At 34.2% G+C, this 15,870-nt stretch overlaps 2 protein-coding genes across 9 annotated transcripts; one reads left to right on the top strand and one right to left on the bottom strand.

The window, feature by feature from the left end:
* Positions 1–3,452: 3,452 nt before the first annotated feature.
* On the top strand, positions 3,453–5,174 carry LOC112285383 (universal stress protein PHOS34). 4 transcript variants are annotated; one of them, XM_024526155.3, is made up of 5 exons: positions 3,453–3,688; positions 4,001–4,215; positions 4,445–4,551; positions 4,659–4,777; positions 4,905–5,174. In XM_024526155.3, exons 2-5 carry the CDS (start codon positions 4,038–4,040, stop codon positions 4,984–4,986), a joined length of 486 nt encoding a protein of 161 aa, XP_024381923.1. In that variant the 5' UTR covers positions 3,453–3,688; positions 4,001–4,037; the 3' UTR covers positions 4,987–5,174. The 4 variants fall into 4 exon arrangements, with proteins under 4 accessions (XP_024381923.1, XP_024381924.1, XP_024381921.1 ...); XM_024526156.3 differs by having other exon boundaries at positions 3,453–3,677; XM_024526153.3 differs by having other exon boundaries at positions 3,453–3,619.
* Positions 5,096–7,884, bottom strand: LOC112285382 (uncharacterized). 5 transcript variants are annotated; one of them, XM_073536027.2, is made up of 4 exons: positions 7,187–7,884; positions 6,229–6,483; positions 6,003–6,047; positions 5,096–5,699 (listed from the first exon to the last, which is right to left on the bottom strand). In XM_073536027.2, exons 2-4 carry the CDS (start codon positions 6,463–6,465, stop codon positions 5,511–5,513), a joined length of 471 nt encoding a protein of 156 aa, XP_073392128.1. In that variant the 5' UTR covers positions 6,466–6,483; positions 7,187–7,884; the 3' UTR covers positions 5,096–5,510. The 5 variants fall into 5 exon arrangements, with proteins under 5 accessions (XP_073392128.1, XP_024381919.1, XP_090108594.1 ...); XM_024526151.2 differs by lacking the exon at positions 7,187–7,884 and adding an exon at positions 6,786–7,180; XM_090252468.1 differs by lacking the exon at positions 7,187–7,884 and adding an exon at positions 6,919–7,179.
* Between the last annotated feature and the right edge of the window lie 7,986 nt (positions 7,885–15,870).

Consider the following 15,870-nt stretch of genomic DNA (forward strand, 5'->3'; position numbering starts at 1 on the left):
AATGTATTGTCTTTTGAATATTTTTTAGATTCATGTCCTTGATATAATTTAAATAATTAAATTATAAGAAAAAAATATATTTATTTTATAAAGAATAATTATAAAAAAAAATGCATTAGTAGATGAAACACTATCTAAAGTTGATAGTCACAAAATCAAAATAATAATAATAATAATTTTTTTAAAAAATAACATAACTACATCTATTAATGATAATTTTTTATATTAATGTTATACAAGAATCATATTGAAAAAGAATTTATAAAATTTTAGATTTTTCTTCTTAAGAAAATAAGCCATGTATGACCAAATATTATCTTCTCAAACAATGAAAAAATAATATTATAGAGATTGAATAAAATTAGATGAGGCCTACAATGATTTTGTAAGGTCACAATATAACGATGGAATTAAAATAAAATTCAACCAATTACAATAAGTATTATACAAATCACACATTGAAAATATAAATAAAGCAAATCAAGAATACTTATAGAAATTAAAATCAATAAATATACTTACAAAGAGAGTTATAATTATGATTTTTTAAATATATATATTATTCTTGAACTTAGCATTTTAAAATTAGGCAATATAGATGAAGTTTCTTGTTTTTAGCTTTTTTCTAACCAATATGGAATGAATTGTGCAATATTCTTATCAAATCAGTAATTTTATTTTTGTTAAAGTTTGACATATATGATGAAATAAAGTAGCATGCAAGGCAAGTAAGAAATAAAATATTAGAGGAAGAAAAGAGAATATAAAATAAATAAAATAAAGAATGGAATTGTAAAAAGAAGTAAATTAGTAGAAAGAAGCATGCTTAGTGGAAGTAGCCAAAGTAGAAGTCAAAAAGTTATAAGATATTATGAAGCTTAACATGCAAATATACATTGCATTGCAAAAAGAAACAACAACAATGTGTGCAAGAAAAATCATGAAACAAAAAAATATTACTAATAGTTAAGATAGAAAATAAAGACAAATAAGGAGTTAATACTATTCATCTCTATCTTTTAACAATATTTATAAGAATACAATTATAAACAATATACACATGCTTTAAGTTAAAATAAAGTTTTAGTTTTTATTTCTATTCCAACACCAAGTACATAATAAGATATTTTGACCACAAAATATTATATATATTTTTTAAATTTGTTGATAACTATGTTATCTTTTTACTTTTTCTTTTATTTTTTTAGATATCCCTGTATAATTAAAGTCACTAAAAATTCTTATATAAATATATATTCATCAAAACAACCATATTTAAATTTTATATATTAATGTTGTTTTAGTAAGTATTTAAAATTTAAAATTTTAGTAATGTGTTTAGCAATTTTACAAAGTAATTAAAAATTTTAAATTTCTTTTTATAATTCAATCTCCAAACATAAAAAAAAATTATATATAATATAATAAAAAATATTCTTAAAATATTTTTATATTTTTATGAATATTCTATTTTTATATATAAAAGAATATTTATTGATAAATTATGATATTTTATGTTAAAATTTGATATATTATATATGGTATTATCAAATATATTTATATTTAGAGCTAGTAGCATCAAAATATTTCTTATTTTCATAGATAATTTTAAAAAATAAAATTAAAATATTATAAATAATTATATTATTTTTACATTTAATATATTTTTATTTTATATAACAATATTTATTACTATTACATCTTACATATATAAGATTGTTACTTATGCAACAATATCTGATTCACTCAATGATATATCAATGTATAAATCAAAAGATTATAATTATAAATTTTATATATTTCAATATACCAAAAAAAAAAAAAAACAAAACAAAAGAAAAGAAAAAAATTAGAAAGACACAACCATTTTCTTATTATCTAACATTTGCAGTTTTTGGTGTCAAATTGTACATCATTCATATATCATATTAATCTAATAATTTCAATGTATTACTTTTTATACTTAAAACACTAGAGCAATTTACATTATTACTATTATGAGTAGTCATTGTGTATTATATGCAAATATCATAATAATTGGTAGATTTTGTTGGTATCAAAATAGTACAAAATATGAAAATTATTTATTAACATTTTAATCATGTACATTAAAATGAAGCAAAGATTAAGTGAATATGATTTAGAATATCCATTTAGATTTCTTTACTATCATTTATTATAAATAAAACTCTTATCAACCTTCTCCAAATACAAAAATGTGTTAATGGATTTGTAAAAGAATGACCCATAAATTTTAGCCAAGTATCACACATCTTCCTTGTATGACATTATTGTCTTATCAATTGTTGTTTGTAATTTTTTTTTTTTTTTTTTTTATTTCTCAATGACTTTCTATTTATGCATGTTAAATATAAAATTGAAAGACTAATTTTTAATTAAAGTATTTTCATAGGTTATTAGGATAATCTTGTAACTTACCATTGGTATCATAATTCCAAAAGAAACACACAAACAATAACATATTAATTTGGATAAGATTTTTTTCAGAATTTAGAAATAGTAAATAATAAATAATAAAAATATTAATAGATCCCATCTAACTTGCCAAATGGATAGGTAGTTTAGATGGACCAACTTTTAATATATTCAATTAGAATGCAGATTCTTTTTCCCGAGATGAAGATCGAATACTCCAATAGGTACAACAAAACACCTCTTAGTGAATCAAAAATCAAAAAGAAGATATTCCTTTCTCCCTTTCTTCAAAAAGCTATATCTATATATATATATTTGAGGAATTGTTAAATCAACCAAAACGCATTTACTAAATCAATCCACCTATCATTATTGGTTGTGGATCCAACCATTTTTTCATTAGTTTTCAACCAATGCTAATCTAAAAATGGATAATTTTTTGATAATGGTCAGGATGGGTGGATTTAGTAAATGATTGCTTCAATTTAACAATTCTCTCTCTATCTATATATGTATAGTGGAGGACTACAACATGGAGCCTGATCATATTCTTCCATATAGTGAAAATTCGTCCCACAATTTTTTAACAACACCCACCAACACTAATCGCCGGTGTGAGCACTGATTGTGTGCAGATGTGATAGAGCGGAGAAACATTAAACTGGCAATCTGCTAAGTGCTTGTCAGTCGGTGCCGGTGTCGAAATCCTACTCTGCTTATAAGTAAAAAACTATGAAGTCGACTTATATAGAGAGCCATAAACCATGAGGGGTATGACGAAAGAAAGACAGGAAACGACGTCGGATGGGGAGGGAATCGGAGATACGCACAAAGATGAAGAAGGCGAATAATCCTATCGCCTCAAAACGATGATGCACATATGGAGGCGCCCACTCTGACTCAGGAACGGAAGGAAGTCATAACCGAGGTTTTCGGACATGTGACGTGTGTTGCGACGCCGCGTTCAGGGCGATAAGTACTCCCTCCCATGCTTTCCGAAAATGAGAGTAAACAGCACATGCTTTGGATTCGTTGGATTCCGTGAGAGAGAGGGCAATTGCTCAATTTCTTAGAAGACCAGATACGCGCAGTCTCGGAACTCGCAGCTGTCTTCGAAGAGTGGGGAACTGTCAGTGGAGAGGTTTTTGTGCAGGAGGTTCTAACTCAGAGTGGGCTTTCAAAGGTCAGGAATATGGCCCATCGTGGGAATTCTTTTTGTTGTTGATTACTTAGACTTGAATGTAAGGATCATGTGAGTGCAAATCATGCAAGTGTAGAATCTCTCTCTCTAATGAGATCTACAGAACTCTTTGTCCATTTTGATCCCGTCGTTGTGAGTTTTGTGGCCTTCGTCCCTCGGACTCTTTAGTTGATCGCGATTGGGAAAATTAGTCACTTATTGGCGAAAAGCACGATTAGTGCTTGAACTTCCTAATTGTCTCTCTCATTTTGTTTCGTTTTTTTGTGTTTTTTACTTTTGTTTTTGTACAAGTATCGTCTTCGTCCGTATCGAACGTGTGGTAAGCAAATCTTTACTCGAAAGTGCTTTTTGCGTGCTTTGTAGGGCAAGCTCTTAGGCTGAGTTTAGGGGGATTGCAAATATGGATGGCGAGAGGTATATTGGAGTGGCGCTGGATTACTCGCCTAGCAGCAGATATGCTTTGAAATGGAGCATAAAGAATGTCCTGCGCGAGAATGATCACCTCATTATCGTGGTGGTGAACAAAGACAACCTCCTTGAAGGTGGCCAACCAGCTCTGTGGGAGGCGTCCGGCACCCGTAAGTTTCCCTTCCACTCCTTCGTAAAAAAAACATATTTTACGCGGACCTCTCGTCAGTTGTGCCATGGGACTCTTGCTCAACCGATTGACGTGTGCCTCTTGGAATCCAAATTAAATCTAGGGCTTTAGAGGTTGGAGAAACACACACCGCAAAACGGCTCATCTAGCTTATGATTGATACTGATCGTATCGGTATGGGCTTGAAAACATCCGCTTTTGGGGTGTAGCTTTGATTCCTTTGCAAGAAGCAGAAAACATAATTTACCAGCAGAATTACCAATTGACGATTGACGAAGAACTTAAGACGGTTCTACATGAAGCTGTAGCGAAGAAGGTAAGCTTTATCTGGATCCACTTCTACTCCTCACTTCATTACCTTATTCGTTCTTGTTTTCCCCTTAAATCCCCCCCATTTAGATGTATAAGGTTGCGCGAGTGCAGATTGTCGTGGTCTTCAAGGTCTACTGGGGCGACGCTAAGGAGAAGCTCTGCAGTTCCGTTGTGGACGTGCCCCTGGATTACCTTGTCATGGGATGCCGAGGTCTCAGCAGCATCAAAAGGTGTGATTGCCCGGAACTCTTCTTTCCGAGTAACGAATTTATTTTGTGCTGTGTACCAATTCTATGTTCTCTAGTTTCGGGTTGCAAGAAAAATGGCATGTTGATTTACTACCATGTCTATTGGCAGGGCCTTCATGGGAAGCGTAAGCAACTATGTGGTAAACAACGTACCTTGCCCCGTTACTATAGTGAAGTTGCCGCCCAGTTGAGCGGAAGATTGTCGGTCTCCTGTTGACGGATGATAACGAATACTCTTTTTAACGGGGGGTCCTTGTTACACTATATTTGTTATGAATTCCCGACTCTATAGAACCGAAGTGCAAAGGGAAGATGGTATTACTGTGAGCTAACTGTTTTTTAATACATTGCATTGCAAGGGAACTCCCTGCTTGTGTTATGTGACAGTCTAGAACTTTCCAAGAGGAAAGGGATTTAGAACTGTGTTGTTGTATGTGACATCGTCTTGTATCTAGTTATTCCGAAAAAGAGTTGTCTGAGACGTCGTGTCTATGCTTCATGCTATTGCCTGCGACAGCCCCACCACATGCTGTGCCCATACAAATCTCTAACTGCCAACATGGTGCACATAGCACGGCAGCAAGCAGTAACTTATGTATGTAAAACTTGATTGGACAGCATGTTGTCTGGTTACCCTAGCACACAGAAAAAGAGAAAATCAACCTATGGTAGAGTTGGCCACTGATGGTTGTTGTGGCCCTAATGCAAATGTCCTTCACTGGGGGACAAGAGCTTTGTTGAGAGCTACGGCCAGGGAAGAAGGTCCACTGTCGGATATGCATTCAAGAACCCGCAGATCCTCCAGAATTTCTTCTTCCGTAATGGTTACAGGCATAGTTGTGTCTGGAGGAGGTCCGTAAGGGTTCCAGAGCTCTTTTCCCAGCAATTCTTGGAACATCTTTTCCTGTACCGAATGACATATATTGCGCACAGATTTATGTACGATCTTCATCTTTTTGAGAATTCACAAATCAATTACGTCCTACACCTACTATGATCTATTCAATATTTGAACAAGGTTTGTAGTCCGTTTTACTTAGTAGTATTCTTGTAACGAAGTATACAAGCCATCGAAACCTCGCGCAGGGTGTATTATGAATAGCAATGAGAAAAGATCTGAAGAGAAATATCCTTTTTAACATGTTATGATGAATCTTAGCTAAAAAATAAAGTCCAAATGATAAATAGGATATGTTTTTGACAAAACCTTGGTTTTTCGATTTGAAAGCGGTATGTTATGAAGTTTCAAAACCTGCCACAACGATAACAAACTCTTGAGTGGAAGTTGCATTGTATTTAGAAAGTCGACCAGAATGTTTGAATCATGGCCATCCAAGTATAAAGGCACGAAAATGGAGCCTCTTCACACCAAGACAATTCTCTAGGAATTGACAAATATTATCCAGAGGAAATTTCGTTCAACAATGGCCTACAGATTTGAGCTGATCGCCGCTACAAGCGATTGATTTCATATTATGAATCGGTTTGACTTCGTCTCCTTGACCTTGCGTGAGATAGTCAAACACATTGATGTATTCCTCCAGAGAAATGGTGGCAACTTTGGCCGTGTTTTTACGTGGCTTCTGCTTCGCATTGCCTACACGCTTCACTTTAATGCTTTCTGCATGATTGGCTAATTGAGCAGGAATGAAGCCCGAGTTAGATTCCATGATCTTTTTTAGCTGTACCTGTTTTTACAACAAAATTAGCTTCCATCGTAACTGCACGAGACAAGTCCAATGGTGATGAATTGCTCAAAAGAGCCAAGCAGTCATGATTCCGATTGTCTCTATTTTGTCTCTATTAAACATTAGACCAAGTTACAAATGAATCTGGTTTACAAAACACACGGTGAGCCGGTAGAAATAAGACACACCTCTCAACATGCATTACACCATTTTTTCAATGCAAGATACTAATTGTCTAAGCATTAGCCAAAAACTACCGCAATAAAACAGTTCTATTCTCACACTTCCAAATTGATACTAACCACGATCATACAATGACTACACTCAAAAATTGTAACTCCCGCCCCTCCGTGTCCTCCACTCTCTCCAAATAAAAACCAATATCCCTTCGTTTCTGAAACAACGCAGAGTCCCAAAATTCTCATCCTACTTCACCAGTTCGTGCTTGTTCCACGTCTCCCCGGTCTCACAAATGACGCGCACAATCATAAACTTCCGCATAACTAAATCCGCTCTCTAGCTACGCGATTCAGAAACCACCGGTGATGTTCTCTTCTCCTGCTCAAAAGAATCAAGGACGAATAAAATCATTTGAATAGCCAATTTCAAACTCAACAAACAGCACCGCGCTGTATTTGAATTCAAATATCTGCCCGCCGGGATACTGACGCGGGAGCTGGAGCGGACGACGGAAACTCCTTACATTGATTCAAATAAAATCGTGAAGAATGGGTTTCCTCGTATTAGTGCTTTATTCTCATCCATCGTCCTCAACAGCCACATGTGAATTGCTATAACTTTGGCTGCTTGACCCATTGACAATTTGTGTATCCCCATCTCCGAAGCCATTACAGTCTGTATTAGAATCTTGTACGTAAAATTCTCTCGCTTCTACGCGAGGAGCGCAATCAAGACCGTTCCCGATTTCAGCATCTTGTCTTCTTGCAAGGTTGTGGTGGAATCAGCGTTTTCTTGGTTGATTTGTTTGAGGATGTGTGAATTATCAGCCGAGTTTTGAGATGCCCTTTGTGTGTTTTTAAACATATTTAAAGGAACATGATCCCTCCAATCTCTCTGCAGAAGACCAATGTGAAAGTGATGATCGTCTCCGTGAGCTGTGCGGCTTTGAGTGCAGGGCAGCATGCAACCTCGTTGTACCTCTGAGGATACACGAAGATTACGAGTTTCTTTGTCTCGATACTATTGATTTGTTTTATGTATAGGCGATGGATGTTTCCAACATCCCCCACTCACTAATGCCCTCGACAAATTTCCCGCTACTCGGGGCATCACTCGGTGTCAAGAGAGCGCCTTCATGATCACAAACAGCAGGTGAGAGCGATTCCTAACCTCCGACTAAACCATCGAATACGTACCCATAAGTTGTAGCCCTGAGGATAGAAGTGCAATTCTAAGGCGCCGGAAACTCTTGCTCTAAAACTGTTGGCATTATTCATCCAACATTCATCCACATAGGATTAGGTTTCAGCAAGTGGCACCGTAGTCCATCCTCGCTGTTAGGATTCCATCCATGCCCGACGGATGGCACATGTTAGTTTATTTGTCATCCAGTTCACATATTACTTAAAGCATATGTATTTTTTTTTATTAACACAAGCAAATATAGTGCCAAAGTGCACCAAGTTTAATTTCTAACATGATATCAAAGCTATGATATTGAGAGAATATTGTAGAGTTCTTCTTTGGCAACTTGAATAGGCAAAGTCATTCAAGGAGAGAAAAGAAAGGTTGTTCTTACTTCTTTATTATTTATTCTTTCTTGTATTTATACGTTTAGAGTGTAGAAACATGGATCCACTTGTAAGAGACATAACAGATTCTATGAAGTTAGAAGGAGCTTTGAACTACAGACTATGGAGCTACAAAGTTCAAATGATTTTAATATAAGAAAACTTGTGGAGATTGATAGAAATAATCCCATTCTTTGCTGATAATTCTAAAGAGTCTATAACATCTTCAAATGCTATAGCTACAAATAGAGAGCTTGCCTTGAGAAAAAAACTATACCCAATTTTCTTACTAGAAAAGAAGGATTTAGATGAATATTTGCAAGAAATCAATTTATTGCTTAATCAATTAGACAAAATAAGAATTATTGTTTGTAATAAAGACATTGTTGCTCTAACCTTAAACAATATATCAAGCAGTTGGTCGATTTTTAAGCAAATTCAAAAAAAAAAAAAAAAAAAAAAAAAAAAAAATTATATTATCGACCTTTCTCAAATTAGAAGGATTACTTTTATAAGAAGAAGTTTGTCATCAAGTTGAAAAAAATAGAGATAATAAAGAAGAAATATTATATGCAAAAAGAAATTTTCACAACACTATATCCAAAAAATAAAGTTATAATCAAAATTTTAGAGATTATTTTCTTAAACATCATCTTTAAAGAAGAGAATATAATCCTCATCCATCTATAAAAAATAACAATATAAGCAAGTTAGAAAGTAGATCAAAATACACTATCACTTGCCACAAATATAATAAACTTGGTCATTTTGCTTAAGCATAAGATATGAAGATATTAAAAAGTAAAATAGAACAACTACAACTACAACTATAACTATTTAGATTAATAAATAAACAGTTATATCAATAGAAGATGATAAAGAAGAACACTCAATGGATCTATCAATTGAAGCTATTATGAATGCATATTTTAATGCATTTGATTCCAACAATACATGGTTCTTAGATTTTGGAGCCAACTTATATGTAATTAAAAATAAACAATTAATTATAAAATTTGAAGAATAAAATATTTCTAATATAAGAATAATTGGAGAGCAAACTCTCTTTATATTTGGACAAAGAAGTGTATCCATTGAAATTTTTTTTGAAAAAATAAAAGAAATCAAAATTTTCTTTATGTTTCTTGTATGAAAATAGATTTACTATCTATTGAATTTTTTTTTGATTTGGAATATGCTATATTATTCAATGCTACATCATGTTATATATTTCACAAAGATAATTTTAAAAATATTTATATATAAATAAATTGAATGAGAGTTAAGTTTTATAATGTGAAAAAGAAAGTAATTTAGTGTTGCTACTTCATGTGATTTAGTGTTGATGATTTTAAACTAAAAGAAAGTAATTTAGTGTTGATGATTGTAAACTAAAAGAAAGTAATTTAGTGTTGATGATTGTAAACGAAAATTAATCTCTACAAGTTTGATGTCTATCTCAATTCATAATGATTTAGTTATCTAATAATTCTAATAACTTCCAATTATTATTTAACTAGTATTCAATAAATCTTATAACTTCTCAATTGTGAATTAAATAAATTCTTCTAGTAGGTAATATATTTTAATTCACAACTATTAATTAACTTACAAATTGATTACGTAAAATATACATCTATTTTTTTTTATTAAAATCCTTGATTTTCTAACTAGTTAAATTTCACATTTAGACATCTATAACAATAATACAATCCACTTAACAACACAAAAATCCTATATACTTCAAAAAAAATTATAATATATATATATATATATATATATTATTTTAAATTAATATTCATCTAAATTTAATTCTCTCATCTGCCTATACGTTCATCCACTCTAGAAATTTTTACTAAATTTATTGATGACAAGCTTAAATGGAGGTAGTGAATATAGAGCAGCTATGGCTCTAGGTCTAATTTTTATCTCAAAGAATATAGCACCTAAGTAGAATTTGAGGTAATCTTATACTTGGTAGTATAGCACATGAATGATTGGAACAACTACAATAGTTTTCGTATTCTATTTCTATAAATGTAAAAATAAGTAGTCCCTATAATACAAGTGCATTACCTAATTCACTGAGAAATGGCTATAATCTAGAAATCACTATATATTTTTTGAAGGTTCTTTTAACAAAAATTCCACATAAGTGTAACAATTCCTATTCCTTTCTTTTCTTTTCTTAGATACATAATAATTTTAACTTTACATATAGCCACTAACTTTAGCTCAGGTTGATGACATTCTTCAATAGAAAGCAAAATGGGATGATATTGACTAGTTACTTAAAAGATAATTAGAACAAAATATTGTTGAAGCAATGACTATTGTACTAATTAAATATAAAAATCAATAAATGCTCCATTAGCTAAATGCTCCCTCTTGTCATTCTTGGATACAAGTCATCTAAATATGTAACTACTAAGCATCATCCTTGATTATTTGTCACTCTACTAAATTTAGTGCTCTTGACCAACTATTAACCATTGATCTACTCAATGTTCCATTTTGTCCTTGGAAGTAAGGTCGCTTGACCTTACAAATGTAGTATCCAAGCAATGTAGACAAAGGCACATAATTCTTATTAAGTTGATGCTCTATTTAATAAATAAATAAATAAATAAATTAATTAATTAATTAACAATCATAATGTGCAATCTTCAAATAGAAACCCAATCAAAGAAGAAGCACCAGTACTATTGTTTTATTCTGATATTTAGAGTCTACTAACTAGCCTTGCTACTTCCACTTCAATAACATCAGCTTTAGTAGGTACAAGTCTTTACAACACCAAAAGAATCGAAGAAAGAAAAAAAAAAATATATATATATATATATATATATATATATATATTAGCATCCAATTATTGTTCTACCTTTGGCAAACAACCACCACTAAAGATTCATATTGTAACCAAGGCAATGAAATAATATGCCTTCTATACTATGCTCTACTATCACTTTGATGTTTCTACAGCTTTAAAATACAATAATAAGGGGAAAAAAAGATAACTAAACCATGTTGATTACTACTACACTTACTAGATCTATTGTTCTATTCTTTGGCTCGATGACTAGGTGCTCACAAGTACCATCAATCACAGTGGAGCACTAATAGCAAAAGTCTACAAAAAGCAAAGAGAAGCAAAAATAAAAGAGAGAGAGAAGTAGAAACTATTATTAGTAAATAAGTCTAGCAAGTTTTAATAGAACAATGTGATCCGACAATGGAAAGAATGGCATGGTCAAAGAGAATTGATGCAACCACACAAAGAAGAGATACTACAAAAAGACAAGATCATCGTCAATATTGTCACTTTGAAATAGTACCCATACACACAAGATACTAGACATAAGAACTAGATATATCAACTAGATATAAGAATTTTAATATATCCTTATGACTTTCCACTACCAGATACATGATATCCTTAGTTGTAATAAACTCAATATAAACTAAAATAAACTCCTACTAGTTGGAAGTCTAATCTAGTTTATAACAATCTAATTAATTAAATGTTCTAATAATATTCTATTAGCATTTGATTTTTGTCCAATAAATCCTATAACCTTCTAATTGTGAGCTAAAATAAATCATTCTAACAAGAAATTTATTTAAAGTCACAATTGCTAATTAACTTTTAAATTAATTACCTAAATGCTATTGCTTAATTTTTTTCTTAAAACATTTAAGCTTTTTAAATAATTAAATGGTAGTCTCACATTACAACACTACAAAGCAACCAACAAAAAATACTACGAAAACACATCCTCTTTGAAAGGAATTTTTATATGATTTTTATGATTTAATATAATTTTTTATTTCTATTGAATTGTCTAGTAATAAAAACTCATCTAAGATTATCATCCAAGACAAATTCTCATCCACAAATGAATTTCTCATCTGCAAATGTGAATTCATCCACTTAAACCAATTTCCATTCACCAAATTGCATCCAAATAGTTTGTCCAATTATAACATGACCCGAAATTAACTTCACTTTTTGGAGCTCGTACAAAAATTATTCGAATGCAGGTCGACGATGTGCCACCACGGACTCCGACACCTCTTCGAGCAACAGTCGCAGTAGGTCGTAGCTCTAAGGAAGAGGCTTCCTGCGTTTCCTTGGATTGTGCTTCTGTTCTTGTGTTTTGCAAGTTCGAAAAGGGTGAGGTCTCCAATGCCAATTAATCACACTGTTGATTCAGCTTGGGTCCTGCTAAACCCTCTACCACCTCATACCTAAATCACCATGCACCACCTACTTCTATCTCTACACAAAATTATACTTAAACTTAATTCTGAACAATTGCAACACGGAAAGTCTACGTCGGTGCAGAATCTGATCCAAGGGTAGGCCGCTGCAGCGCTCGATGACGTGAGATTTTTTGCCCTTCTCCTCTTTTGCTGACTTAATGTCGATTGCTAATCTCGACTGTGAAGTGGCAAGATGCGGTGCTTGTGCTACTTCTTGCACGGCTGCTAGACTACAGGTTACCATAATTTGAGATTCTAGCGAAATCGCATGGATACTCTGATAGAGATAAGATGGGGCAAGGGTTGCAACGGGAACTAGCTCCTGATCATCATACCGATTTTCCTTTCTATTATGTGAATTTCCACATCCAGTCGTCGTTCGGAGAAAAATGCTGCCGTAACACGAGATGAAGGTGACGCTGCTCGAAGTGCTGAATTCAATAAAGGAGACGATCGAGGTAATACTTTCAGCAAAGTGAGGACAAGTCGGCAGAAGTCCACGTAAACGTAAAGAAGACCAGATAGCGAGGGTCGACGACATGGGATCCTCAACACCTATATTAGCTCAAGGAGAAATTTTAATAATTTTGCTGTCCACACCACCAGACCTGGTTCTCGCTAGAGACATAATCCTCAGGTTGCCTCGGCACAACTTAGCCTTCAGCTATAAGCACAGCTCAGGTCACCTCAGATCAGCTCAACTCCACTTGGGGGCTGATTGCTCAACATTAGCAAGGAAGAGACACAGACGAGCTTGCTACCGAGCCACTCTGCCCGACACACAAAGCGAATATGAAACAAAAAGAGGGAACAACAACGCCGTCGTAGCTCCAGTCGCCACGAGATCGAATGTCGTCGACAAGGAGATCAACACACAGAACACGGCTCAGCCTTGACCACCGCAATAATGACCGTAGGAAGAAAAGAAATACAGCGATACAAGATCATTGCACGACAGCGATGAGAGGACAAACTACACACCTCCTGCATCGCATCAAGGAGGAAAAAACGACACGGGTTTTCCTAGTTCCGCTCTTCGCAACTGAACATAAAAAATAAAAAAAAACTCGGGGTCCAGCCGGACCCCTATTGCGGTCGACCCCTCAACAATGGCAGTGACACATCCGGCCACTATTTTGCTAACTCTATTTTGCTTACATTTAGTTTTTTTCACCTAATCTTTCACAACTTGTAACTTGATTTGGTGACTCACACTTGGCTCAAACTTCCGCTCTCCATCAATGCAACTCCATTAAAAAACTCCAAATTCAAAACACAGACAAATAAGAAGCTATGAGCAGAAGGAAGCCGCTTCATCAAATTCGAAGCTCCAAAACTCCACAAAGAAAAGTAAAAAAAAGAAAGTAAAAAGTTTAGGGTCCAACTAGACCTCTATAGCAGTAGCTCGTGACAACAACGGAAGTGGTTACTATGCCCAAAGTCTATAACCAGCTACCCTATATTTAGATGACGAGATCCTTTGTAAATTAATAACCAACTAACTTGTATCTTTATTGTATGTAGTATAGTGCTTGATCTATATCCTTCAAAACCTCCCTCTTTTACCAAGACCCTCTTACTAAGATTCATCACCTATAGCCTTTTGCTTCTATGAGTCTCAAACAATAAAGAAGTGTTTGGAACTGCACTTACCTTCTTCTTAACTTTTTCATTTTTATAATCATTGGAATAGTTTCCCTGTCACGAACACAAAAATACAGGCTCGAGATCTAACAAGAAGTTCAAAAAGAACTGGCAAGAACTAGATTAATCAGATGAATACAAGAACAACACCAGAGAGGTGAGCTAGAGCTCCAAGAGATATGTTGTCGAGACTGAAGAACTCTTCAGCCTCGATTCCAATATATACTCCTATTTAGGAAGCTTTTGAAGTAACTTCTACCAACTAGGAAGCTTCTAAAAGGTTCCAGAGACTTACTTCTAGAAGATTTTAGAAACTTGTCTCTAGAAGGTTTTAAGGACTATATCCCTAACATCACCCCCTCCTTTAGCTTCGAGGTCTCTGAGAAGCAATATTGTTGTTAATCAATACCAATACAAGAAAATGAAGATCTGTCACATAAAGTCTGCTATGAACTCCAATTATTGTTCAAGAGGCAAGTGGTTCATCGACCCTTGAAGCCAACGGTAGTGGCCCACTCCTTCAACTTTTGACCAAGCATGAACTTCCGTGTCCTCATTAAGTAAGCTTTAGAAGAAAGCTATTGTTGAACTGGCTTAGGTTTATGAGGATGTTGTTGATAAAACTCTTATACCGTTTGCGACGCATTGGTAAGATTTTCAGCTGGCTCCCATGTTCACTCATTAATGTCCTAGCCGCACCAATGAATAAGATACTCCAACTTACCCCACCTTCGCCATGAATCTAGCACCTTTTTAACCTCGTATTCTTCATGGTTCTCGATCTCAATACTAGGTGGTGGACATTGCACTCTTCCAGAAAAAGACGACTCTCGATAAGGCTCCAACAGAGAAACATGAAAGACTGGATGTATCTTCATAGAAGCCGATAATTCCAGACAGTACGCCACTGGATTGATTTGCTTCTAGATGATAAATGGTCCAAATCTTCGATAGTCCAACTTATCACATGGTCGCTTGGTCTTGATATTCCATCAAAGAAGCCATGCTTTATCTCCAATTTTGAAAGTAGGTGCTTGATTCTGAAATCTATCTGTAGACGCCTTGTAGGATTCTTGAGCGGATTGTAATTGAAGCTTCAACATATTTTGAAGCTCTGATAGTTGTTTCACAAATCCTTCAGTTGCTGGATTGTTGTTTGTTGATGGACTCAATAAATCAAGCTTCGGATGATACCTATAGTTGGAAAAGAATGGTGTGTATTGAGTCGACGCATAGAGGGTGTTGTTATATGCAAACTCGGCTAGCGACAGATATGTGGTCCAATCATCTTGCTAATAGTTGATGCTGCATCATAAGTATTGTTCCAAGACTTGGTTCTCCCGTTCCATTTGGGCGTCAATTTGAGGATGAAAAGTCGAAGAAAGCTTGATATCCACATTCAATATCTCAAAGAGAGATCTCCAAAACTTTGATACGAATTGGGTTCCTCGATCTGATACGATATCATCTGGTAGTCCATGATATCGATACACATTATTGAGAAAGAGCCTTGATGTGACTTCACTAGACGATGTCTTCTTGCAAGGGACAAAGTGCGCCATCTTTGTAAGCCAATCTACCACGACAAAAATGCTGTCAAATGAGTTCGATGATGGCAGGTCCGTGATGAAGTCCATGGAAACTGAAGACCATGGTCGACGTAAAATCGGCAATGGCTGTATGAGTCCATAAGGGCGATGCCGAGGATTCTTGGATCTTGAACAGATGT

Source organism: Physcomitrium patens, chromosome 8, assembly GCF_059467195.1.
Source record: "Physcomitrium patens ecotype Gransden chromosome 8, ASM5946719v1, whole genome shotgun sequence".
NCBI lineage: Eukaryota > Viridiplantae > Streptophyta > Bryopsida > Funariales > Funariaceae > Physcomitrium > Physcomitrium patens.

Excerpts from the sequence above, each read along its gene's own strand:
- LOC112285383 (XM_024526155.3), top strand. The coding sequence starts at position 4,038 with ATGGATGGCGAGAGGTATATTGGAGTGGCGCTGGATTACTCGCCTAGC. Across the intron at positions 4,552-4,658 it reads ATGAAGCTGTAGCGAAGAAG|ATTGTCGTGGTCTTCAAGGT; the intron begins GTAAGCTTTATC and ends GCGCGAGTGCAG. Across the intron at positions 4,778-4,904 it reads GGTCTCAGCAGCATCAAAAG|GGCCTTCATGGGAAGCGTAA; the intron begins GTGTGATTGCCC and ends GTCTATTGGCAG.
- LOC112285382 (XM_024526151.2), bottom strand. The coding sequence starts at position 6,908 with ATGAGAATTTTGGGACTCTGCGTTGTTTCAGAAACGAAGGGATATTGG. Across the intron at positions 6,484-6,785 it reads GTAGTCATTGTATGATCGTG|GTACAGCTAAAAAAGATCAT; the intron begins GTTAGTATCAAT and ends TTGTAAAAACAG. Across the intron at positions 6,048-6,228 it reads GCGGCGATCAGCTCAAATCT|GTTTTGAAACTTCATAACAT; the intron begins GTAGGCCATTGT and ends TCGTTGTGGCAG.